The 24483-nt window shown below is 47.9% G+C and overlaps 5 protein-coding genes across 8 annotated transcripts; 1 reads left to right on the top strand and 4 right to left on the bottom strand.

Annotated features, from left to right (window-relative positions):
- The first annotated feature begins 1027 nt into the window (after positions 1 to 1027).
- LOC136518758 (cleavage and polyadenylation specificity factor subunit 3-I-like) lies at positions 1028 to 8191 on the top strand. Its single transcript, XM_066512449.1, has 6 exons — positions 1028 to 1225; positions 1333 to 1430; positions 1542 to 1587; positions 1668 to 1817; positions 2129 to 3736; positions 7450 to 8191. The coding sequence occupies exons 1-6, from the start codon at positions 1064 to 1066 to the stop codon at positions 7987 to 7989; spliced, it is 2604 nt and encodes an 867-aa protein (XP_066368546.1). The 5' UTR covers positions 1028 to 1063; the 3' UTR covers positions 7990 to 8191.
- A 632-nt stretch (positions 8192 to 8823) lies between these two features.
- LOC136515116 (non-specific phospholipase C3-like) lies at positions 8824 to 9973 on the bottom strand. The gene is made up of 3 exons (XM_066508809.1): positions 9935 to 9973; positions 9268 to 9712; positions 8824 to 9185 (listed from the first exon to the last, which is right to left on the bottom strand). Exons 1-3 carry the CDS (start codon positions 9971 to 9973, stop codon positions 8824 to 8826), a joined length of 846 nt encoding a protein of 281 aa, XP_066364906.1.
- A 3831-nt stretch (positions 9974 to 13804) lies between these two features.
- Positions 13805 to 19931, bottom strand: LOC136518755 (protein MAIN-LIKE 1-like). Its single transcript, XM_066512442.1, has 8 exons — positions 19799 to 19931; positions 16447 to 16519; positions 15658 to 16332; positions 15369 to 15563; positions 15078 to 15286; positions 14696 to 14990; positions 14522 to 14620; positions 13805 to 14436 (listed from the first exon to the last, which is right to left on the bottom strand). The coding sequence occupies exons 2-8, from the start codon at positions 16516 to 16518 to the stop codon at positions 14029 to 14031; spliced, it is 1953 nt and encodes a 650-aa protein (XP_066368539.1). The 5' UTR covers position 16519; positions 19799 to 19931; the 3' UTR covers positions 13805 to 14028.
- Positions 19932 to 20181: 250 nt separating this feature from the next.
- LOC136518756 (non-specific phospholipase C4-like) lies at positions 20182 to 21203 on the bottom strand. The gene is made up of 2 exons (XM_066512443.1): positions 20330 to 21203; positions 20182 to 20259 (listed from the first exon to the last, which is right to left on the bottom strand). Exons 1-2 carry the CDS (start codon positions 21180 to 21182, stop codon positions 20231 to 20233), a joined length of 882 nt encoding a protein of 293 aa, XP_066368540.1. The 5' UTR covers positions 21183 to 21203; the 3' UTR covers positions 20182 to 20230.
- Positions 21204 to 21373: 170 nt separating this feature from the next.
- Positions 21374 to 24458, bottom strand: LOC136518757 (uncharacterized protein ycf20-like). Of its 4 annotated transcripts, XM_066512448.1 has the most exons (5): positions 24302 to 24458; positions 23878 to 24092; positions 22959 to 23167; positions 22761 to 22874; positions 21374 to 22065 (listed from the first exon to the last, which is right to left on the bottom strand). In XM_066512448.1, the coding sequence occupies exons 2-5, from the start codon at positions 24057 to 24059 to the stop codon at positions 22043 to 22045; spliced, it is 528 nt and encodes a 175-aa protein (XP_066368545.1). In that variant the 5' UTR covers positions 24060 to 24092; positions 24302 to 24458; the 3' UTR covers positions 21374 to 22042. The 4 variants fall into 4 exon arrangements, with proteins under 4 accessions (XP_066368545.1, XP_066368544.1, XP_066368543.1 ...); XM_066512447.1 differs by having other exon boundaries at positions 22761 to 23167; XM_066512446.1 differs by lacking the exon at positions 21374 to 22065 and having other exon boundaries at positions 22091 to 23167; positions 23878 to 24087.
- Between the last annotated feature and the right edge of the window lie 25 nt (positions 24459 to 24483).

The raw sequence follows: 24483 nt of genomic DNA, 5'->3' as shown, positions 1-24483 counted from the left end.
TAGTACTTTTCAGCGAACGAACATTATTTTTCTCTCATAATATTTTAGCATAAGTATCAGCATAAGCCAAATTTCAGCGAAACGAACAGGACCGTAGTCGCTACCTTATTCAAACCCCAACGAACTATTATTAGCCGCTTTCACAGATCATTCTTTGTCACCAGAAAACCAAATCAGCCACTAGCTAATAGATAGAAAACCATATTTTTATTTTATGTTTATACTATTAATTACTTTTTTCAAAAGGAAAATATCCAAATAAAAAAGGTGGAATATGCCACTACCACCATCTGAATTGGCGAAATTTAAATTTCGCATATTCAGTCGTGGAATTGAACTAGCATCGTTTGAATCGATGGAATTTATTATTTCTGCACAACACTTTAAAAAAATTCACAACTTTTTCAGATAAGCTTGGATGAAGATAAATCACAACTTTTAGGTAAGCTTGGATGGAGATAAAATTCATGTGAGATTTTCATATCGCGACAAAATCTACAACTTTCTACTTGCCCCGTTTTAAATGGTATAAATCATTCACATTTGTTTTGTAATACTTCTATCAATAAAACATGACAGTTCATACATCAAAATCAACTTACTTCCTGTTTGTTTGCTTTGTTTGAAACATTACATTTCAGATTGAAAGAAAATATCAGTGCAGTTCGATCCATTCCGTCGCCTTTTTTCCTTCTCGGTCATTTTATGAATATTGTATTCGTACATTTTTAACGGTCGAAGTTTGTTAGATGAACATTTTTTTATGTGTTTTTAGCTGGATGTGGTCTGAGTTGTATTGTCAGCGCCCTATTCGCTTGACTTATAAGCCGTACTTAGTATTTTTCCCAAACAACGAATCAGCCAACGGGACTTTCGACCATGGCTTATCAGCCATAACTGTGAATGTGAAACCCCAGAAAAGAAAAAAAAAACAAAATCGGGCTGGGCTGGCTGGTCGGGCCAGGGCCCAGGGAGGTGGTAGTCTACGAGCCCGCCGGCCGCCGCTACGCCGCACCACGAACAGAACCCTAACCCCCTCGCTGATTCAGGAAGGGGGGAAAAGATGGCGTCCTCCGCCGCGGCGCCGAGCGGCGCGCCACCAGCTGGGAAGCGCCCGGCCTCCAGCGGACGGGAGGGAGACCAGATGGTCATCACGCCGCTGGGCGCCGGCAGCGAGGTCGGCCGTTCCTGCGTCCACATGACCTTCAAGGGCCGCACCGTCCTCGTAAGCACCTCAGTCATCATTCTCCCCCACTCCCCTTGCAAACCCTACTTTTTTTTCGATTCGCCACTACTGCAGCTGATGAATGCTCCTCTTTGTGATGCGGCTAGTTCGACTGCGGCATCCACCCGGCGTACTCTGGCATGGCGGCGCTGCCCTACTTCGACGAGATCGATCCATCCACCATAGACGTCCTCCTCATCACCCAGTAAGCTTCTTTCTCTTTCGATCCGACCCCCCCCCCCCCCCCCCCCCCCCCCCCCCCCCCCCCCCCCCGCCTCTACGCATGCCTAATTCGCGGGATTAATAAAAATTACAGCTTTCACTTGGACCATGCCGCCTCGCTGCCGTACTTCCTGGAGAAGGTAATGCCTGCGCTATTCGTGCTGCGTGGTTGTCGTTGTGGTGCTATTTGGTGCTGAAATTTGCCGGTTAATCTCTGCAGACTACGTTCAAGGGCCGGGTGTTTATGACCCACGCCACAAAGGCTATTTACAAGCTGCTGCTCTCGGATTATGTCAAAGTCAGCAAAGTGTCCGTGGAGGATATGCTGTATGATGAGAATGACATTGCGCGCTCCATGGATAAAATTGAGGTATGTTTCATCCTATTGCTGTACCTTTTAGCTTGTTTGGCTTTGCACTGCAGGAAACAGAGTGTTGCTTAAATACACGCATATTCGATACTGGTGTTTGGCATATTGATTTTAGATAGCAAACGATCCTTATAACATGTAATGCTTATGATGTGCTAATCAGTGAAACATACAATACCTGCTAATTTCCTCCCCTAAGCATCATCTGTTTTTCTTCTTTAAAGAAAATGCAGAATTCTGCTCATCATGTTTGAAAGTTTTTTTTCTTCAGGAATGCACATTTTTATTAATCTGAAAGTCGTCTTGTTCAGGTTATAGATTTCCACCAGACATTGGAAGTTAACGGGATACGCTTCTGGTGCTACACTGCTGGCCATGTACTTGGTGCCGCCATGTTCATGGTGGATATTGCTGGCGTGCGCATTCTTTACACTGGTGACTACTCCCGTGAAGAAGACCGCCACCTACGAGCTGCTGAGCTCCCACAGTTCTCCCCAGACATTTGCATTATTGAGTCGACCTATGGTGTACAGCAACATCAACCCCGGATTGTTCGTGAGAAGCGCTTTACTGAGGTCATTCACAATACTGTTTCACAGGGGGGTCGTGTTCTTATCCCGGCATTTGCACTTGGCAGAGCACAAGAACTGTTACTTATCCTCGATGAGTATTGGTCCAAACACCCAGAGCTCCATAAGATTCCTATCTATTACGCTTCCCCTCTTGCCAAGAGGTGCATGGCTGTCTACCAGACATACATAAACTCCATGAATGAAAGGATACGGAACCAGTTTGCACAATCCAATCCCTTCCATTTCAAGCACATCGAGTCCTTGAATAGCATTGATAATTTACATGATGTGGGTCCTTCAGTGGTGATGGCTAGTCCAGGTGGTCTTCAGAGTGGTCTCTCTAGGCAGCTTTTTGATAAGTGGTGCACAGATAAGAAGAATGCCTGTGTTTTTCCAGGTTATGTTGTGGAGGGAACCCTTGCAAAGACCATTATTAACGAGCCAAGAGAAGTGACACTAGCTAATGGGCTCGCTGCTCCTCTTCATATGTCGGTCCACTATATCTCTTTTTCAGCTCACGCAGATTTCCCTCAGACAAGCAATTTTTTGGACGAACTTCGGCCACCAAATATTATTCTTGTGCATGGAGAAGCAAATGAAATGTCAAGGCTTAAACAGAAACTTATTACTCAGTTTGATGGTACAAATACAAAAATTGTGTCTCCCAAGAATTGCCAATCAGTAGAGATGTATTTCACTTGTGAGAAAATGGCCAAGACTATTGGTAGGCTGGCAGAAAAAGTACCAGAAGGTGGAGAGTCTTCCGGTGGCTTACTTGTCAAGAAGGGATTCACATATCAGATTATGGTGCCTGAAGATCTCCGTGTCTTCACACAGTTATCAACAGCTAACATCACTCAGCGCATTGCAGTCCCTTATTCTGGTTCTTTTGAAGTCATAAAGTACAGACTGAAGCAAATATATGAGAGCGTGGAGTCAGCAACAGAAGAATCTGATGTTCCAGCATTGATTGTGCATGAAAGAGTGACAGTTCGTCTAGATTCAGAAAGTTATGTTACACTGCAGTGGTCATCTGATCCCATCAGTGACATGGTGTCTGATTCTGTGGTGGCTATGATCTTGAACATTGATCGTGAAGGTCCAAAAGTTGTTCCGGTTGAAGAAGCAGTGAAGACCAAAGAAGAGACGGAAAAGGTTGCTCAAAAGGTGGTATATGCTCTTATGGCGTCACTTTTTGGTGATGTTAAAGTTGCAGAGGAAGGGAAATTTGTCATATCTGTAGATGGAAATGTGGCGCACTTGGATGCGATGAGTGGCGATGTTGAATGTGAAAATGCTACACTGAAGGAACGGATCAAGACTGCATTCCGTCGCATACAGAGCGCCGTGAGACCAATCCCACTTTCAGCCTCTTGATCGGAGGGCAATGTTTAAACTTGCTTGTCATTTCCCAGTTTTTCAAAGTAAGATTATCTGTCTGGACTAGGATAGCAGTTCTTTTTCGAAAAGAATGCCCAATTGTATTGTAGTGCAAGCTACTCAAGAGGATCGTTGCTCTGGGATTGGCACTGAAACGCCAGTTGTAACATTGTAACATGAACTAACTCATTTTCATTAAAGTTCGACTTATCTGTCCTGTTTCCTTTTCATACCCAAATTTGAAATACTTCGGTGTGGTGTTCCAAGTTCTGTTTGGACATGTTTCATCAATCTTCTGAAGCGGTTGTTGGTTGTTAGAAATGTGGCCTCGGGTATATCACCAAGGCTGGCTTGCAACAGATGGGGATACCATAAAGTTTCGTACTGTAAATTTTTATGCAGACGAGAATACATATAAAAAAAATCAACCTCTTCTTTTCATCTTATTTTTTTCGGGGGCGCTAGCGCCCGGACGTCCGGCGCCCACGGCGCGTCTGGACGTATCTCCCAGTCCTAGGCAATCGAACTGTGGGCTGGCGTCGTGGCCCACCAACAGGACCATCTGAGCATCCCTTGTAAAATAGAAAAATAAAGGGGTCTGAAGTGCTACATGCCCGCTTAACGGGAGGGGAAAGTGTGTGCTCGCGTCCGCATAGCAATCCCCTGGCGCATACCGTCCGTCGGCCCTCGCTGCGCCCCCTCTGTAGTCTGAGAAGAATGCAAGGCAGCAGAAGGCGAGGAGGAGACACCAAGGCGAGACAGTAGAAAGCGAGGAGGGAGATGCAACCCCCGATCTACTTTTGAAACATCTAGATACAACACTCACAACATATGTCTGAAGACAGATGAAACATTTAAAACATGAGTCTGAAACACTTGTAAAAACACTTGAAAACAATTGTAACACATACACAACATCCAGATAAAACGCTTGCAACATATGTGTAAAACATATGCAACATCCACATAAAACCACACTTGCAATATACGTCTGGAAAACAAATGAAACATTGGGAACAAACGTTTGCAACATACGTGTACAACCATTGCAGATATGCAACGTCCCGATCTACTTTTGCAACATCCATACGAAACCCTTGCAACATATCTCTAAGATATATGAAACACTTGAAACATACGCCAACAACATGCGTTTTTAACGCAAGCGTAATGTCACCTTGCTGGTTGGACGAATGGAGCTCATCGTTGTGGAGCTCGACACTGGTGTAGAGCTCGATTCCATGGAGTGCACAGAGATTGCCGATGTGGAGCTCGTCGCCGGCACGGACCTCGGCAGTTGCCGCGGCAGGTGGATGGAGCGCAGCCGCGACGGGAGGCGTGAGTACGGGCGCACGCGGGGGGGGGGGGGGGGGGGGGGGGGGGGGGGGTAGCGGCGCGAGCAACGCCGGCGTGTGGATGAGGATGAGCCACGACGCCCAGACTGGAAGTCACGCGAGCGACGTAGGCTAGTGGATGAGGATGAGCCATCTCCAAACGAGAAGTCATGGGACGGACGGCAGAGCCATATCATTATCGTATTTTTTTCAGAGGTAGTAATTATCACCAAGGAAAAGCATCTTATTTTTATGACCAGAGGTTGTAATTGTAATTATCAGCGAGGAAGCCTTAATGACCAGAGGTTGAATATGGTCTCGCTTTTCTTTCTTCTGCTGTATAAGCTATGACCTGAGGTCCTGAGTACTATGAGGTCCATTTTTCAGATGAATATTTTCTGCTACTGTCACTGCGGTCCAATTTTTTTTCAGACAATATTTTCTTTTTTTCCATTATAAATTCTAAGACGTTTCGATTTTTTTAAATACAGTGTTGTTACTATCTATCTAGACATAGTGTATGTCTAAGTGCACACTAAAATATATATGCATCTAGAAAACTAAAATGTCTTGTAATTCGGAACTGTTTGAGTATTCGGCGGTGCTAGCGTCCGGACGTCCAGACAGACGCCCGCTCCTGCACTTTGTGTTCCCCCACATACCAGCATCCCGCGCCGCCCAACTGCGCATGTGGAGTCCCTGCCCGCGCCCCTTCACTTCTCACGCGCATGCACGTGGCCAGCAGCTGCAGCAGATGACTATAGCAGGTGGCTACGCAAGCATTCGGAAGAGAGGGAGGGGGTGATGGATGCCCAACCGGCGTCGGGAGGAGGAGGAGGAGACACCGAGACGAAGGTGAGGCAGTAGAAAGGTGAAGAAAGAGATGCAACGTCCGATCTACTTTTGAAACGTCCGGATGGAAAACTAACATATGTATGAAGGCAGATGAAACACATGAAACATGCATCTGAAACACTAGCTGCAACATCAGATCTACTTTTGAAACATCCAGATAGAACACTTGCAACATACGTATGAAACAGATGAAACACTCGAAATATGCATATGAAACACCTGCAAAACACCTGAAAACACTTCATATGTAGAAAAACATATGCAACATACAGATGAAACACTTGCAAACATACGTCTGGAAAACGAGATGAAGCATTTGGAACATACACTTGAAATACGTGTATAGACTTGAAACATACTCTTGTTACATGGGCTTTGCTTAGACGAATGGAGGCACGCTGGCGCAGAGGTCGATGGCGGCATGGACAACTCGCCGGTGGGCGTGGCGTCACACGAATCTCGTCCCCGTCGCGTGCTTACTGGAGCATCCGTCGTGGATGCTTGCCGGCTCGGTGAAGGCGACCGCGGCTTGCCAGCTCGGTGGAGGCGGTTGCGGAGAGCGGGCTGGCGTGGTGAGTAGGCAGCGCGGTGGAGGCGGGCAAGACAGACTGAGCCTGGTGGGGAATGTGGCGCGAAGGAGGCAGCGTGGAGGAGGCCGCAGGGGATGATGGGCCATGGCGCTGCGGGGGACAGGCGGTGGCGAGACGGAGTGGGGTGGACGGATAGGCATGGCGACATAGGGAGGAAACGGTGCAGCAAGCATCAGGACGCGTGGATGGGAGGAGCAGAGCGGATAGGGTCGCTGGGTTTGGACTTATGGTTATCGTTGAGCGGATAGGGTCTTCAGAGTGGTCTCTCTAGGCAGCTTTTCGATAAGTGGTGCACGGACTAAGAAGAATGTGTGTGTTATTCCAGGTTATGTTGTGGAAGGGACCCTTGTAAAGACCATTATCAATGAGCCAAGAGAAGTGACGCTAGCTAATGGGCTCACTGCTCCTCTTCATATGCAGGTCCACTACATCTCTTTTTCAGCTCATGCTGATTTCCCTCGGACAAGCAACTTTCTGGATGAGCTTCGACCACCCAATATTATTCTTGTACATGGCGAAGCAAATGAAATGTCAAGGCTTAAACAGAAACTTATCGCTCAGTTTGATGGTACAAATACGAAAATTGTGTCTCCCAAGAATTGTCGATCTGTGGAGATGTATTTCACGTGTGAGAAAATGGCCAAGACTATTGGCAGGCTGGCAGAAAAAGTACCAGAAGTTGGAGTCTTCTGGTGGCTTACTTGTGAAGAAGGGATTCACATATCAGCCCTGTTCGTTTGGGCTGGTTTGGCTTATAAGCCATGGCTGAAAGTACCGTTGGCTGGTTTGGTGTTTGAGAAAAATATTGTTCGTTGGCTAATAAGCCATGACTTATAAGCCAAATACGACAGCGAACATGCTGCAGATTATGGCTCCTGAAGATCTCCGCGTGTTCACACAGTTATCTACAGCTAACATCACTCAGCGCATCGCAGTCCCTTACTCTGGTTCTTTTGAAGTCATTAGGTACAGACTGAAGCAAATATACGAGAGCGTGGAGTCAGCAACAGAAGAATCTGATGTTCCAGCATTGATCGTGCATGAAAGAGTGACAGTTCGCCTGGATTCAGAAAGTTATGTTACACTGCAGTGGTCATCCGATCCCATCAGTGACATGGTGTCTGATTCTGTGGTGGCTATGATCTTGAACATCAGTCGGGAAGGTCCCAAAGTTGTCCCGGTTGAAGAAGCAGCGAAGACCAAAGAAGAGACAGAAAAGGTTGCTCAAAAGGTGGTGTATGCTCTTATGGTATCACTTTTCGGTAATGTTAAAGTTGCAGAGGATGGGAAATTTGTCATATCTGTAGACGGAAATGTGGCACACTTGGATGGGAGGAATGGCGATGTTGAATGTGAAAATGCTACACTCAAGGAGCGGATCAAGACGGCATTCTGTCGCATAGAGGGTGCGGTGAGACCAATCCCACTTTCAGCCTCTTGATAACTTGTTTGACATTTCCCAGCTGAACAAAGTAGCATTATCTGTTTACACTAGAAAACCACTCCCTCCCCAACAACAACAAAAAAAAGACTCGCAAATGCCTTGTACTGCATGCTACTCAAGAGGATTGTTGCTGACCGCCTCTGTAATATCACTTGTAACATTGTAATCCTAGCTTGAACCACCTCCATCGTTTTCAGTAAATTTCTACTTATCCATCTGTTTTCTTGTTGTACTCACTCGAATTCCCAATGCTTTGCTGTTCCAAATTCTGTTTTGCTATGTTCATGCAATCTTGTGAAGCAAAGGATCTGCTGCAAGATTTTGTCATTCTACCATCTGTTCACATGCCTTCAGCGTTTTCCTAAACAGTAGGAGTCGGTCACCTGTCATTTATCCATTATTCAGGCTAAATGGTCAATTAAACAGGATAAACAGCCAATTAGACGGGATACAATCGATTAAACGGAAATGGCATACCGCTTTGTAGCTTTTACATGGTGTTTAAGTGGGCTGAATGATTGTTTAGGTGAACAATACTGCCCTGCTTCTCTTTTCGTATCCACTCAGTTTTGAAGTTTCTGTATTTACTCCCCCTTTCTATTATGCATTAGAATATTTATCAATGAAAGGGAATACAAATCATATAACCACATTCAATCTACACAACTTTGGTATCACACTGTATAATTCAGAAGCACACGAACTTATCAATCAGGCTATGTACTGTACATTGCTCCTTCCCCATTCCCCTGCAACTGCAAGAACAACAGGAACCGCTTACTCACCAGCCGATTCTGAATGGAAATTTCTGATGCCTGGACGCACGCATCATCAGTCATCAGAGAGGTCATGAGGGACGGCACAGGGGAGGCAAGCCAGCGCCTTGGAAACGAAGCTGCTCTTGCTCTTGTCCTTCCCCGACGACGACGGCTTCACCGTGGGGATGTGGGAGCCGTCCTCGCCGCGCTTCTTGCATTTTTCGCACTCGTCGCGGAAGGCCTTGAAGGCGTCGACGCAGTACCTGGCCGCCTCCGCCACCGTCATCCCCTCCACGAGCTTGTGCGGGTACGAGTCCTTGGTGTGGTCGCCGTTGAGCACCGCGGCGAGCTGCACCAGCTCCTCCTGGAACTCCGACAGCGGGGCGTGCTCCGCCGCCGCCGTCCGCCGCCGCTTCACTGGCTCAGGCAGGGTGACTGCATGCATGCACGCACATCATCAGTGTCAGTCAATCAGTCATGCATGTCACTACACGCTAGCTACTGATGGAGTACGTACGTGGGCAGTCGGTGCGCGGCGTGTCGCGCGTGAGGACGCAGTCGAAGGTGCCGGCCCAGGCGTCGCGCTTGGTGAGGAAGCTCCTGAGGTTGAAGAGCTTCTTGACGGTGGCCGGGATGGAGGAGTGCTCAAACTCCGACGTCGTGTATGGCGCCGACGGCCTGTGCAGCACCGTCCCGGGCTCGATCCAGGGCGACACCAGGAGCGCCGGGACGCGGACGCCGAGGCGGTCGAAGCCGAAGAAGAAGGGCGCGGCGCTGACGATGCCGTCGGGGCTGGGCACGACCCCGGCGCCGGCTGGCGTGGGCACGTGGTCGTAGAACCCGCCGTGCTCGTCATAGGTGACGACGAGGAGCGTCTCCTCCCACTGCGGCCCCGACCGCAGCGCCTCGTACACCTCCTTGACGAACCGCTGTCCCTCGGCGTGAAATTTTCGTATTTTGGTCTCTTTTGAAAACAATTTTTAGAAAAATACCAACGCCAAAACAATTTCTAAAAATAGATCATTTTTAGGCGTCTTAGCACATGACGCCGAGATATGAGGCTCGGCGTCGTGTCACTCCACGCCGAGGTACTGCCACGTCACGGGAGACCGGGGTCGTCGTCGACACGTTGGCGCGTGGGTCCGAGACGTCGGCGTCGTGTCAGCCGACGCCTAGTACCCAACATCGGCGCGGTCGGACTCAGCGCCGAGCTCTGGCCCCATCCGGAGCGCGGCCCAGGCGGCCCAACAAAGAACGGTGGCCCAGAAACTCGGCGTTGGGTCACTTAACGCCGAGCCTCCAGACCTCGGCGTGAACCGACTCAACGCCGAGGTCTGGACCCTTTAGGCCACGCCGAGGCCCCTTCTTCTTCTTCCCTCCCCTCCTCCATTCCCCCACGGCTCCCAAATCCCCCACGGCCCCCACGAAACTCTAACCTCCAAAATCGACCCCCGGTGCCCGGATCTCGTCTCCCGAAGCTTCCTCGAGGTAATGGTCCCTCCCCTCCTCCATTCTATCCGCGTAGATGTGCTTACATTGTCCCTAATCATTTGGAATCATGGTTGTTTGGTGATTTGGTATATTTGTGTTTGCATTTGCAAAATGTATGGCTTAGGATGATTGAGTGCATTGTTGTTTAACTGTTATATGTGATGAACATGTTAGGTTAGTTTGGTTTCTAGTTATTTTGGTCATTAGGGTTATTTGTTTATTGTAGGTGTCATTAGGGTTAGTTATTTGTTGGTCATTAGGGTTACTATGTATTTTATTAATGTGTTGGTCATTACATTTCAATTTGTTATGACCAAGGCATTTTTTTCGTAACGTTAGGATGCCAAGGCGTGGTAAAGCTCGTATTCCAAAGTAATCCCAATGTTTATTCATTATCTGTGCAACAAATAGAAAACCCTAGGTTTAGGTTTGGTTCTCTGTTAATATGACTAAATTCTTTCAATTGTAGCTATGATCGTCAGAGGGCAAATCCCTACGACCTAAAGCCTCTCCCTGAAGGTGTTCCTCGACCAATGTGCTTTTGTGGTGATCCTTGCAAGATAGACATCTCTGAAGATGAGGAAACATATAGGCAGAGGTACTGGATGTGTCCCAATTATGCATGGGAACCTACAAAGCAACAACGCCGTGCATCGTTTGTGAGGAATTTTTATTTTGTTAATTAATTTTCTTGTGGTATTAAGTATTGCTTATTTATTTGTTTTGTAACAATTTGTTTTTCTTGCAGACCGTTCCACCACTGTGTGACTTTGAGCAGTGGATTGACACTGAGATCAAGGAGTCGGACAAGCAGCGTCTAGAAGGCCTGAAGGAGTGGGATGCAGAGGTTAAGGAGAGGTTTGAGCAGAGACGCAGACTGGAGGCTATAGAAAAGGAGCATAAGGAAGAGGAGGAAAGGAGGCGTGTTGCTGCGTACCGGGCGGAGAGGGAGAAGAAGATTGAGCGTGTGCGCCGAGCGAAGGCAGCGATGGAGGAGAATCCCGATGCCGAGAGGAAGGGAAAGTGGCCTCGTTGCACTCAGTAGGTATTTGGTTCATTCACGAGCGATGTCGTGTGGCCCTGGACTTTTTTTACTATGTTGTAATGCACTCTGCTTTTATTTCAGATGAACTTATTCCCTGGAATTTTTTTATTATGTTGTAATGCACTATGATTTTATTTCAGATGGTCTTATGCCATGTACTTCGTTAACTATCCGAAGACTGTAGTGGTACTGTTTATATCACTGAAAAGACTACTTGTGTTGTTGCAGTCACTGAAAGGGCTACAAGTACTGTTGCAGTCACTGAAAGGGGTACTAGTCTATTTGAAAACTCACTGAAAAGCCTAGATTCGTTTACTGTTGTATCTGTATACGCAATGAATTAATATCAGAGTGATGTACTGCATTTAGATGAAGTGACAAAACACAGGTGTAGCCTTTTCAGATGAAATGACCAGTCATGGTTGTAGGCTTTTCAGATGAAGCATCTAGCCTTTTCAGATTCAATAAATGAGTAGGCACATATGTTTTTTTGTCATGTAGCATTCATGGTGAACCTGCCTTCATCTCTATATATAGTGCTCCATGTCTTGCTCCACATCCACACAACTTGTTTTCTGGTTTAGTTTTAGCAAATGTCGAGCGGAGGTTCCTCGAGTGGAAAGGGTTTAGGTGGAGGGAGAGGAAAGGGGGTGAGGAAGGGACCTCCGATTGTGTGGGAGGGTTCTCTGGGTCCTGATTCTTTTGAAGAAGCAATAGAGGAATTTCCTTTGGAGAGGAAGAGTGACTTCACCCGTGAGAGACCTCTTAGATCATACGATAAGCGCATTGAAGATTGGCCAAAATGCCGCTACGGTTTGGATTGCGTTGTGCAGATGTACAACGACTGTGACGGTGGAGGCCGTCGTTTCTTCAGATGCCCACGAGGATTTGTATTGCCTTTGAACTCTCTTCTTTTTTAGATTTGCATGTAGTTTCTAGTAGTACTTATTGGTAGATGGGTTTTTAGGATTCAAGCTGTCCAGATAACTGTGGCTTCACTAGATGGGTCGACCCTCCTCCTATCTATCCCCATCAACAGTACATCACATATCTACAGGGACGCATCTTTGACCTAGAGTATGGCCCTGGAAGTGGTAACAGGGACAAGTCGGACGACGACAACAGCAATGATGCAGAGGAGGCACTATGCAATAATCCGTACTGCGAGTGCACGAACCATAAGAAGGACGGACCTCCTTCTCCACCGCCACCGCCACCACCACCGCCTCCGTCAACTGGAGGATACTATGGGGAAGGCGCAACTCAGTTCAATATGTGGGAGCATTATTAGGACCAACATTTGTTAGTCAATCTGAATGTGGAATGCTTGTATGAGTTGTTCTTTTCAATCTCGTAAGGCATGCTAGGTTTAGTTTGCAACATGCCATTGTTAGTTTTTATGTGAGTGTGTTCCCTTTGTAATGTCTGTATCACTTGTTTCTTTCAATCCCCTAAGGCATGCTAGGTTTAGTTTGCGACATGCCATTGTTATTTTTGATGTGAGTGTAATCATTGTGCCTCCGCTATTTCATAAATTGTAGTTTACCTACCTCTAAGTTTCATGTACTATGGTTGATTCCCAAACTGAAAAAAAGATTTGAGTCTCTCTAAAAATAGGGGATTGAAATCGAACCAACAATCGGTTTTTCCTGCAGGAACAAATATACAAACATAAATATAACTTGTCTACTCTTATTAGTATAACTCGTGTTAGTCGAAGAGGAATCGTTGAGAAAGATTTTTCATTTGAATCATGCAAATAGGATCGCAACATATACCAAATGGTTTGGGTCGGCGTTTACGTGTTGAGCTGAGGCTCCCCTAGGGTTTGGGGTGTGTGAGGTGGGCTGAGGCTCGGCATTGAGTCGGCCCACGCCGACCCTAGGGTTTGGCGGCCGTGTGTGAGGTGGGCTGAGGCTCGGCGTTGAGTCGGCCCACGCCAACCCTAGGGTTTGGCGGCCGTGTGGTGGGCTGAGGCTCGGCGTTGAGTCGTCCCACGCCGACCCTAGGGTTTGGCTTGGCCTTCTGCGAGTTGGGCTGAGGCTCGGCGTCGAGGCGGCCCACGCCAACCCTAGGGTTTGGCAACGGCCGTGGCCCGGTTTGGGCCGAACCTCGGCGCTTAGTCGTAACACGCCGAGCTTGGGCACCTCGGCGCTTCGATGCAAGGGTTTCCAGTAAGTACCAGGGGTCGGCGTGAAATGACTAAACGCCGAGCTTGGGCACCTCGGTGCTTCGGTGAATTGCTTTCCAGTACGTACCAGGGGTCGGCGTCAAATGACTAAACGCCGAGCCCCTAGGTTCACCAATATATCATCTCTTCTTTGCGTGCTTCGCCCCCTTTGCGTCCCCTTCGCTAGCTCCCCGACTCTCCTAACATGTCACCGTGGATCCAACAGATGTTGATCGTAACATGAAGGATGGGGATGATGACACCCCTTCTTCCTTGTGAGTTGCGACGGAGGCCCTTAATAGCTAGAAACATGAAACATGGCGACGTTCCACACATTCACATAACACATGACCACACCGACAGACACATTCATTCAACATCCGTACATACAAAAGGTCCAACACATTAAGCATCCAACATAGTCCAACACATTCAACATCCAACATAGTCCATACATATGCTTCATCAATCAACAAACATAGTCCAAACATAGTACAAGGTCCAATGCATACATAGTCCATGCACAAAATAAAGCATATGAAGTCTTTGGATCTTTTATCGCTCCTTGTACCTTAACGTGGACGGCGAGCGTAACGCTTTCCCCTCCCAAACGGATAGGTACCTGGAGTGTACCTGTCCACTGGTCTGAGCGTCCTATGTGGACGTCCAGAACCGGAGGGGCCTTGAGTTCCTTGGGGTGCATCTCCAAGCTGGGACATGCCAATCTCATCATACTCATGATCATACTCTCCCTGTCCTTCATCAACTTCATCATCATAATGACCATGTCCTTGACCACCCTCTGCAGTAGTTGCTGCACCATGTGAAGAAGTCATGCCACCATGTGCACCATGTGAAGATGAAGTCCCTCCAACATGTGCAATAGAAGGTCCAGCACCAAGCTGTTGTGGGACTGCCACATCCGGGGAACGTCTACATCCAAGGCGTGCAGCTACCTTTCGTAGGCGATGCATGGCACGCTGCATTTTGAAAGCACTATTAGTAAGTGGGGTTGGTCGCAAAACTATATAAAGATGTAACATCAACTGAATGAGAGAAGACTACCTGAATGTGCTGTCGTAACATGGAGGCCTCATCAGGATCGCCCACAGGAATCATCAATGCCCTTCCTTGGTCGGCCACTGTCCTCATTATCTCCATGCTCTATGCAACAAAAACAATAATTTAAGTCTCTATCACAGTAAAGACCTCAGAGATTGAAATAGTTGTATCACTTACAGCTCTGGCTAACGCAGGGGCGATCTCAACTTGCCTGCCTTCTCGGGTAGCTTGGTCATATGGGTTGTTGCCCTCATCCTCGCTCGCAATGTCAGCAATGTCTTGCTCCGTCCAAGCAGGCCTCAATTGAAGCCTTGTTCGTTGACCAAACCAAACAAGGTAATCATGGAATGCCTTGTCACGATGGACGGCGTGGATGCCCATGTTGTTCTGCTCCATCAACATCCACTCATCAATGTAGCGCTGGTGCTCCAGCTGCCAGTTGGTGATCTTCTTATTTTTTTGTCTGTTGAACCTGCAAATTTTACACCAAATCGGCAATATGAAGGCCTACTCAATGATTCTTTCATGTGAAACGAACAAAATATTGTATGTTACGTACTTGTGGAGCTGCCAACCGATGGAGAAATCATCAGGCGGAGAAGGCTGCAGCCTACCAAACTGCCGTGCTACACGGTGAGGGAGATGGTACTCAACTGCATAGAAACAAATAAGGGGGGTCCTCATCGTCCAGACGTCCTCGTCTGCCATGCACAAGGCGCTCAAGTTGAGATCCGTTACTTGCCTCAGCCGATATGGGCTCCATTGAACCTGTACACAACGTCGTCATCAACTAGTCGACGCTCAATTTGTGCACATATCCTCGATTAGGGCAAAAGGGTGGGAAACTTACATGCTGTGGCAAAAGGGTGTCCAGCTCGTTGGTGAAGCTGATGTACGCGTGGCATGACACGTGGTATGTTCCATGGGCTCGCTCGTAGAGGTGTGCCACGGTAGGGGCGACAACTGCGTCTCCTTGAGGAAACCAAGGTTGTGGGGGATCAAGCTGATGCGGTCTCCCAACTGGAAGCCTCTCCCATATCCAAATCTGCAAAAAAAGAGTGGAAACATGAATGTTAATCACTTTTGTTAAGAAAATACATTGAATTGTAGTGGTAACTTGTACAACTTTGCTTTATTACCTGCAACAGTGTGATGCAGCCTGACATTGTAGCGTGCGAGCCTCCAGGACGGCGACAAGCCTCGCAAAGCTGACGGTACAGGAAGGCAAGTATAGCCGAGCCCCAACTCCTATTACCGACATCCTCCCAGTTCAAAAGGCACGGGATGTACATCCAGGACGCCATGTCTCCAGTGCCGTCAGGGAAGAGAACCGTACCTAACATGTGGAGGACGTAGGCCCGACAGTAGTATGTCACGGTCTCAGCGTCTACGTTGGGTGGGCACTCCCGAAACTGCTGACGAAGCCACCTCAGGGACACCCCACTGCTGCGCCGTTTCTTGCCAGCCTCAACTACCGCTAGGGGCCGTCCCAAGAAGTGCTCAACCCGCTGCTGCCATCCTTCAGACTCCGTGTCTCCTATAACTGGGAATCCTCGGATTTTGACTCCAAGGATCATGGCAACGTCCTCGAGAGTGACCGTCATCTCCCCGCATGGTAGGTGAAAGCTGTGTGTCTCCGGACGCCACCGATCTATCAACGCCGTCAGCGCCGCTGGGTTGAAAGGTGGCGTGCCTCGACGACAAACACAAGCAACGGTAGCAAGGTTCGCCACCTTTAGGAGGGGCGTGTACCTCTCATCGTAGACCATGGTCGTAGAGGCCTCATGTGTCATTGGCCTCAGCACATTCAAAACCTGCAAAAAAAAACAAGCATGAAAAAGTATTAGTTCATGTCACTTTATAAAGAGCATGGACTATAGAGCAAAACATGAACAATGCAGTGTTTTCATACGAATTGTTGAATATACCTCTCCGTTCTCGATCCTCCGAGCCCGGTGGTGCTCATCGAACCTTGGATCAAGAAGGGGGAACCGATCCATCCTGCAACATAAGCAATGCCAAACCATTAGTGTAAGTTAAAGCATGTGTATGTGGTACGAAGTAACATAAAAATAAAAAAACAAAAGTAAACCAATGTACCATTACACAAAGCAATTCTAGTAGCTAGCTTGATGGATACTTGTTGTCTAAGTAGTTCAGGACATTTTCTCTTATTGTGGCCCGGCTTATGGCAACCAGAGCAACGGCTCTTTTGGGTGTCCTCTACAAAATGTCTCCCAACCTTACTCGTGGTTGATCTACCTTTCGTGGCTCGGTCCATGTCCATCCTGAACCGCTTCCGCCACCTAGGTCCTCTACTCTTCCAGAGTAAACCAAGATCAGCCACATACTTGGGGCCATCATAAGTAGGCCATTGACTCTCGTCAAGATATGGCTCGAACTGAGGATTCCAGGTGCTCATTAGGTTCCTCAAAGAGAACTCCGCGGCCATACGGGGAGGGACCTCAGGGTCAACACGTCTAAGGTGACAGGCTGTAATCATGTGGGAGCAAGGCCTATGGTATATGATCGGTTTTCCACACGTACACTTGTTCTCATTGATCACTACTTTATGTTTTCGAGCATCACGGTCTTCACCACCAATGTTAGTTCCGCCACCCTCTAGAATCTCATATCCATGGTTGATCGGATCGAAACATGAACCCTTCTGTCGTTTAGACTTTTTCTTTGAGAAAGCTAGTTCCTGAGATGCTAAAAGTGGCCAAGCTTTGCCTGCTGTTCATAGAGACCTCGCATGCTTCTTCCTCGAAACGAACCAAGAATTCAACTTATAGAAGGTGAATGAGGCAATAGCAGTCACAGGTAGACCACGACAACCTCTTAGAAGGCTGTTGAACATCTCTGCCATGTTACTAGTCATGAAGCCCCATCTCCAACCACCCGTGTCATATGCAAGTGACCACTTATCCTTCGACGCCATCAACTCGCTCAAGAATTGCCTGCCATCAACATTTGTGGCTAACTTCAGGGCATCTAACTTGTCTTTGAATAATTGAACCTCTTGCTGCCTGCAAACCTCCTCAAATAATTTGAAGTTGTCCTTTGTGTGATCACGCCTTATAAGATTCTGAGCAAGGTGTCTGGTGCACCACCGGTGATGTATTTGGCCGTAACCAGGAATCTCTTGTTCTACGGCATTCAGAATGCCAGCATGCCTATCGGATATCATACAAACATCACGTCCCAGACCAATTACCACTTGTCTTACTAGCCTGAGAAACCAACACCAACTATCCGTGTCCTCCTTCCGAACAATCGCAAAGGCCAATGGCACAAGCTGGTCCTCTGCATCTGTCCCAATACAAATAAGCATTGTGCCTTCAAATTTCCCTGTAAGAAAGGTCCCGTCAATTGAGACGACGGGCCTGCAATGCTTGAATGCTTCGATGCTCTGCCCGAACGCCCAAAACGCCCTTTCAAATACCTGGCTACCATTCCTTGTTTCACCCTCCTTAGGTAAATACTCGAAGTGCATCCCAGGATTTACGGCCCTCATTGCGTTCAACATTACAGGGAGGCGCTCATAAGCTTCTTCCCAATTTCCAAATATTATTTCCAGTGCACGCTGCTTTGCCCTCCATGCTTTTCCATACTTGACATAGTAATTATACCATTGGAAGATGATCTCAACCAATGCAGACACCGTAATGGTTGGCATATGCTTCACCACGGGGCATAATTGCCTTGCAATGAACCTAGAATTGAGCTACAGATGGTTCTCTTCTGCCTCAGCAGTGGCACAAACATGTGGTTGCTTCACTGAGGTAATCTTCCATTTGCCTGCCTTCGTCTTCCTAGCACATACTCTCCAACCACACTGTTGTTCTTCACAAGCAACAGTGTACCTCTTCTCCTTGAATGAATTGATGACCCTAAAAGGTCGGTTGTGTACAATGGAGTACTCTTGCAACCATGATTTCAACTCATCCATGGTAGCAAACAATATGCCCTTCCGTATGATGAGGCAACCGCTAACATCAGGCACAGTTGTATCACTTGGCCCACCATCAGCTACTGCCCTATGACCATGGCTAAGGTCCTCGAAATCACCAACTAGTGGATCTCTCCAAGGCAAGACCCTAGACAATATCTCTATTTCCCTTAAATTCAGACGACCAACAGGGCGATCGTCATCAGAGTCTTCGGCTATCTCCTCTACGAAGGACTCATAATCTCCAGCTATCTCCATGTCAAAACAGTTCGTAGCCCTAGCATCACCAAAGTCTTCTTCACTACTAAGATCATCTTCGTCGCTAAGCTCATCCTCAATAGAAAAGTCTCCGCTAGCGTCGTCCAAACCTTCTTCTGCATCAACAATTACATAATCATCATCCTCTTCATCACTATCATGATTGCCCTCACCATCGGCAACCGGATTCTCTTCCTCATCTCCACCGTAGCCTAGTTGTGTGACAAGTATTTCTTCTTCAGGCAAAGGACCATAACCTATGTGAGCGGGGGAAGATGGCCATGCTTCGAAGTTATCATTTCCTAAGCCGGACTCCTTACTTACTACTAAATCCAAAGATCGCACTTCTGAGGCCAATACAACTGCCTTGTAATCATTCCATTCAGACTCGTTTGTAATTTTGAGCAACCGCTTGATCCGAGGACCCTTCGACGACCCAACATCTATGACACCTTCAAACTGAACATGCACGTCTCCTTCATTCCAGCCTAACTTAACCTTCACTCGCTCCACTAACTGGGTCAAAGATGGTGTTTCAAAAAAAATCAACAACTCCTCACACATGTCCAGAAATTCCAAACTATCATCTCTTGTCCTAACAATACGGCCTCCATGATGCAACCTCACTAATTTATCCATCTACAGCCATCACACAACAAGTAGTGTAACATATGAATATATTTCAATCCAATAAGTAGAAACTAAAATATATCATTTCATCGTTTTTCAACCCCAACAACATAATCATTTCTAGTCATAACAAATTGAAATGTAATGACCAACAAATTAATAAAATACATAGTAACCCTAATGACCAACAAATAACTAACCCTAATGACACCTACAATAAACAAATAACCCTAATGACCAAAATAACTAGAAACCAAACTAACCTAACATGTTCATCACATATAACAGTTAAACAACAATGCACTCAATCATCCTAAGCCATACATTTTGCAAATGCAAACACAAATATACCAAATCACCAAACAACCATGATTCCAAATGATTAGGGACAATGTAAGCACATCTACGCGGATAGAATGGAGGAGGGGAGGGACCATTACCTCGAGGAACCTTCGGGAGCCGAGATCGTGGCACCGGGGGTCGATTTTGGGGGTTAGGGTTTGATGGCGGCGCGGGGGAGAAGAGAAAGAGAGGGAGGCCGGCGGTTTCAGAATGAAGGGAGGAAGAAGAAGGGGCCTCGGCGTGGCCTAAAGGGTCCAGACCTCGGAGTTGAGTCGGGTCACGCCGAGGTCTGGAGGCTCGGCGTTAAGTGACCCAACGCCGAGCTTCTGGGCCACCGTTCTTTGTTGGGCCGCCTGGGCCGCGCTCCGAATGGGGCCAGAGCTCGGCGCTGAGTCCGACCGCGCCGATGTTGGGTAAGCGTCAGCTGACACGACGCCGACGTCTCGGACCCACGCGCCAACGTGTCGACGACGACCCCGGTCTCCCGTGACGTGGCAGTACCTCGGCGTGGAGTGACACGACGCCGAGCCTCATATCTCGGCGTCATGTGCTAAGACGCCTAAAAATGGTCTATTTTTAGAAATTGTTTTGGCGTTGGTATTTTTCTAAAAATTGTTTTCAAAAGAGACCAAAATACGAAAATTCCTCTCCCTCGGCGACGTCGTGGGACGGGTGGTCGTCGTTCCCCGGGAGGATCTCGAGTTCGAAGTAGCGCTGCTCCACGACGACGTAGCTGGGCAGCTTCCCCTCCCGGCAGTGGCGCCGGAAGTCGATGTCGAACGCGTGGAAACTGCCGGCGTACTTGAGCTGCCGGAGGCTGCGGTAGAAGAGCGTCGACGGCGGGTACTGGTGGTAGATGCCGAAGGAGAACCCCTCGTCGTGGAGCGCGTCGAAGATGGTCCGCTGCGGGAGCCCCGCCACCAGCGCCTTGGTGTCGTTGCTGACGAGCCCGTGGGAGGTGGCGGAGTGCACGAACAGCCGGTTGGGCTGCGTCGACGCCGGGTTCGACGCGAACCACCTGTCGCAGACGGCGAACTCCCGCACCAGCTCGCGGTACACGGGCACGGCGTCCGGGCGGAACCCGTTCATGACGGTGCCGGACATGCCGGGTTTCTCCTTCTCGGCCTGCTGCGCGAAGCCGGACATGGGCGGGACGGCCACGCCCGGCAGGGTGATGGGCGTTGTGGTGGCGTCGACGAAGGGTGTCCCGTACACCTGCTCGTAGATGGCCTGCATGGAGTGGCCCGGGTCTGGGTCCACGTACTCGGCGCCGTCGCTAAAGCGGACGGCGCGGGAGGTCGGGTCGGACGCGTCCACGTGGTTGGTCTCGATGCCCGTGACGCCGTCGATGTCCGGGTTCAGCGACTTCATCCACCCCAGCATGTGGTCGAAGGAGCGGTTCTCCTGCACCAGCACCACCACCGTCTTGATCTTATTGTTACTACTGTTCCCGGCCGCCGCCGGTGCCGGTGCCACCGCCATTGTTGCTCGCTTCTCTACAACACAAGTGCTTGCTTGATTGGTTTCTTCCTTCTCGGTGGATGGATGCGGATATAGATCGGTGGACAATGCACAATATATGTGCTAGCTAGCAGGAGTTAGTCCAACGTGCAAGGAAAAAACTGAAGACGAGAGAAGGAAGGTCGTTGTTGACGTAGCATTACACATGAGCCAGAAGAAGAAGAGGAAGAGGAAGACAAGCAAGATGGCACCCAGCTCGGACGCTTGTCTGCCAAGCATCTTATCTTCAGAGTTTCAGACACACACACACGCATGGTTTCGTATTCTGACATGACAACAACAAAGAGAGCAACTGAGGAAGCTAGAACAATGTAGTGCATGCATGGACGTACACGCATCGGAGAAGCGTCCTTGTCGTCCGTCGCCGTCGCCGTCGCCATTCCTCTCACATGCGAGAAGACAGAGAGAGATTTCTTTGGCTTGTGGAACCATGCGGAGGCCGCCGCCAACCATATTGTTGACCCCATTTGTTGGGCTGCTGCTTTTGGATTTGCTTGGCACTCCAAGGTAACCCAGTAAAAGATAGATATCACAAGCAACAAGTCCAGCAAACAAACAGATGATGGATCCACAGCAGCTGCTTAGCTTAGGCGTCCGATCCATCCACCATCAGTTGTGTACACTGTCCTTTTCAGCTCCGTGCAGCAGAGAAACCACCGGATCCAACCACCACCACTTGCTTAGGCGTCCGGCAAAAGGGTGGTTTCAGTTTCAGGCATATCCTTTCATATCATCGTTTTGCAATCTGCGTACCATCATTTTTCTTCTAACACATTGCCGACGTGTCAACCCAGAGTGTCGTTATCAGCTGATTAATTTGTTCATAAACCATAAGCATCCATTCCTGTTGGTGCAAGCATATTCTCTGTTAGCGTAGCAGTGCAAACAATCAGAATGCTGATCTGTTTAGTTTTAGGTTTTAGCTTCTTATACACACAACTTGCAGTAGCTCATCAGTCAGTGAAAAATTCATCAGCCATGATATAGCGTTTTTCTCTCACAACAAAACAGCATCAGCCGACTTATAAGCCACATAAATGATCAAGCGATCATGGTAGCATTTTTCTTTAAAAAAAAAAATCAAAGTGGTAGAGAACTGAAATATCAAATGGAAGGAAACAAAAACAAACATGATATGAAAAATATGTTGGGTAAGAGCAACTCCAAGAGAGTTGGTAAAAATAGATGTCTAAATCCATGATTTAGCCAATCTCTAAAATAGAAATCTCCGTAAAAAAACTAAAAACTCCAACGGTCTTTCTAGTACGGCGAGGCAGATGGCTAGCGGCACATGCAAGCTATATTTACCATACGAGAATTCCAGAATAGATGGTTTGCTATTTTAGAAAGCCAGATTCAATAGCTGTTAGACTCTTTTTTTTCCCAAAATAGTCAAATATAGATTACACTACATGGATAGCTCTTCTGTTGGAGTTGCTCTTAAACCAACATTTTCCATTGGTACAAATAGTAACAGGACCTGGAGGAAAATTTACCAAAGCCCAGTAAATATATTAATCTGAAAGTTGAATGGGTTACCTGATTCAAGAAACTCATCCACTTCATATTTAAATGAATCCAAGAACAGCCCAAGTGTAAGACCAGCTTTCCAGTAATTAAATATGGTAATCATGTTCCTCATCCTACCAAGAACTGCAAAGGAAGCCCTGTACATCAGCGCACCGACAACCTCCACAATGGCAACAGCAAGTCCGGCCGACAATATATCCCAGTCACCTGTTTGTCCAATGACGGTTGCGAATGCAGTAGCGCAGTAGAACCCAATCAGAAAGAATAGGATCTTCACTGGTAACCCTTTCCTTGCTTTCTTCAGCTTGGCAGACAACATACTCCAAAATGAACGAATTGCACTGAAGAGGCGAGTGCTATTGCCTGACTGGTCACCACTGTTGTCTGACATAGTTCTGATGGCCCATTGCACCTTCCTACATAAATAAATGAAACATATCTTAATTCTTATTCAAATGCATTAAGGCATATAGTTGGAAGATGGTAACTGGTATAAGATTTCAAAGACAGCAGCAGCTTTGATGAAGGAAGACTGGAAGGCACATAACGGAAGAAAATTAGAGCACTTAGTTAAGGGGACGACCACTGCTCAAATCATACAATTAACAGTGAACTGACTGAGATTGCACATTTTCTAAGGATTCTGTAATTGCAAAATGACGAAAGCAGACACCTAGTATTGCGTAGTTTTGGATCTTTCTAGTGAAGGTGTACAACTATACAGATATAACAAACAAAGAAACTAATGTGAAAAATAAGATGCATATACAATGTGCACGCATAGAGCGATGCACAGATTGAATTCCCACTTTGGAACGTAGATTTGGTTCCTGATCAGAAAACATGATGCTTACATGCATTCTCTAGACTGAGTAATACTGCTTGACTTTGAAAATGAGTTCGGTGGTGTGGTGTATCTGAACCGCATAGCCTTTCGTGGTTTGGCCAGTGAAAGATGAGACTGATTGCTAGGACTCCCATTCAAAAGCTATTACACCAAAAAAGAAATGCTCTAAGCATATTGCATCTCTCAGTGTCTGCTCAAACATGCATCAGACACATTGACGGATCAGTACATTACATACACATGTTGCTGCTGCTAACAGTTTCAGTTACGCGAACAAACCTCGAGTGCCTGCGCAAGGAAGGAGATTTTGCCCTCAGCAAGCAGAGGGTCCCTGGCCTTTTCCAGCGGCAGGAGACGGCAGCTCCCCTCCCAACACGGGGCGCAGCAGCAAGCCTCAATCCGGAGCACTCCGACCAGCATGGCGAGTTGGCAGTTCCATCGCACAAGGAGAGAGCTGACATGTGCCGCCGCCGGCTATTGACCAAGCATCTGCGCTGCAAAATTAGAAGAAAAAAAAATCCGTCAATGTCTCAAACGTTCAGACGTAACATAGGACAATCGAAGAAAACCCAATCCTCCTGAGATTGTTTCCCCCTCAAAATTCACGGTGGTCTGAGGCGGCCAGCCATCTAGGCAAGGCAAGGCAACTGGACTCGTCAGGCAGGAGGAGCGTGACAAGGAAGAGGGGATGCAAGGTGCTGACCTCTAGAGATGCTCCTCGTCAATCGGCGGCGGGGTGAGCGGGGCAGTCACCACCGGAGCGGAGCCGGCGGTTGGCCGGGCGGCCGTGGCCCGTGGCGGAGAGAGATGAGATGGTTGGATGGAGGAGGGGAGCGGCGAGCGGCCGACGACGAGTCTGTGAGGGCTGGGCGAATGGACCAGCTG

This window comes from Miscanthus floridulus, chromosome 17 (genome assembly GCF_019320115.1).
Source record: "Miscanthus floridulus cultivar M001 chromosome 17, ASM1932011v1, whole genome shotgun sequence".
In the NCBI taxonomy this organism is placed as follows: Eukaryota; Viridiplantae; Streptophyta; class Magnoliopsida; order Poales; family Poaceae; genus Miscanthus; species Miscanthus floridulus.
Note: the sequence above shows the minus strand (reverse complement) of the source record. Positions and strands in the feature narration are given on the sequence as shown.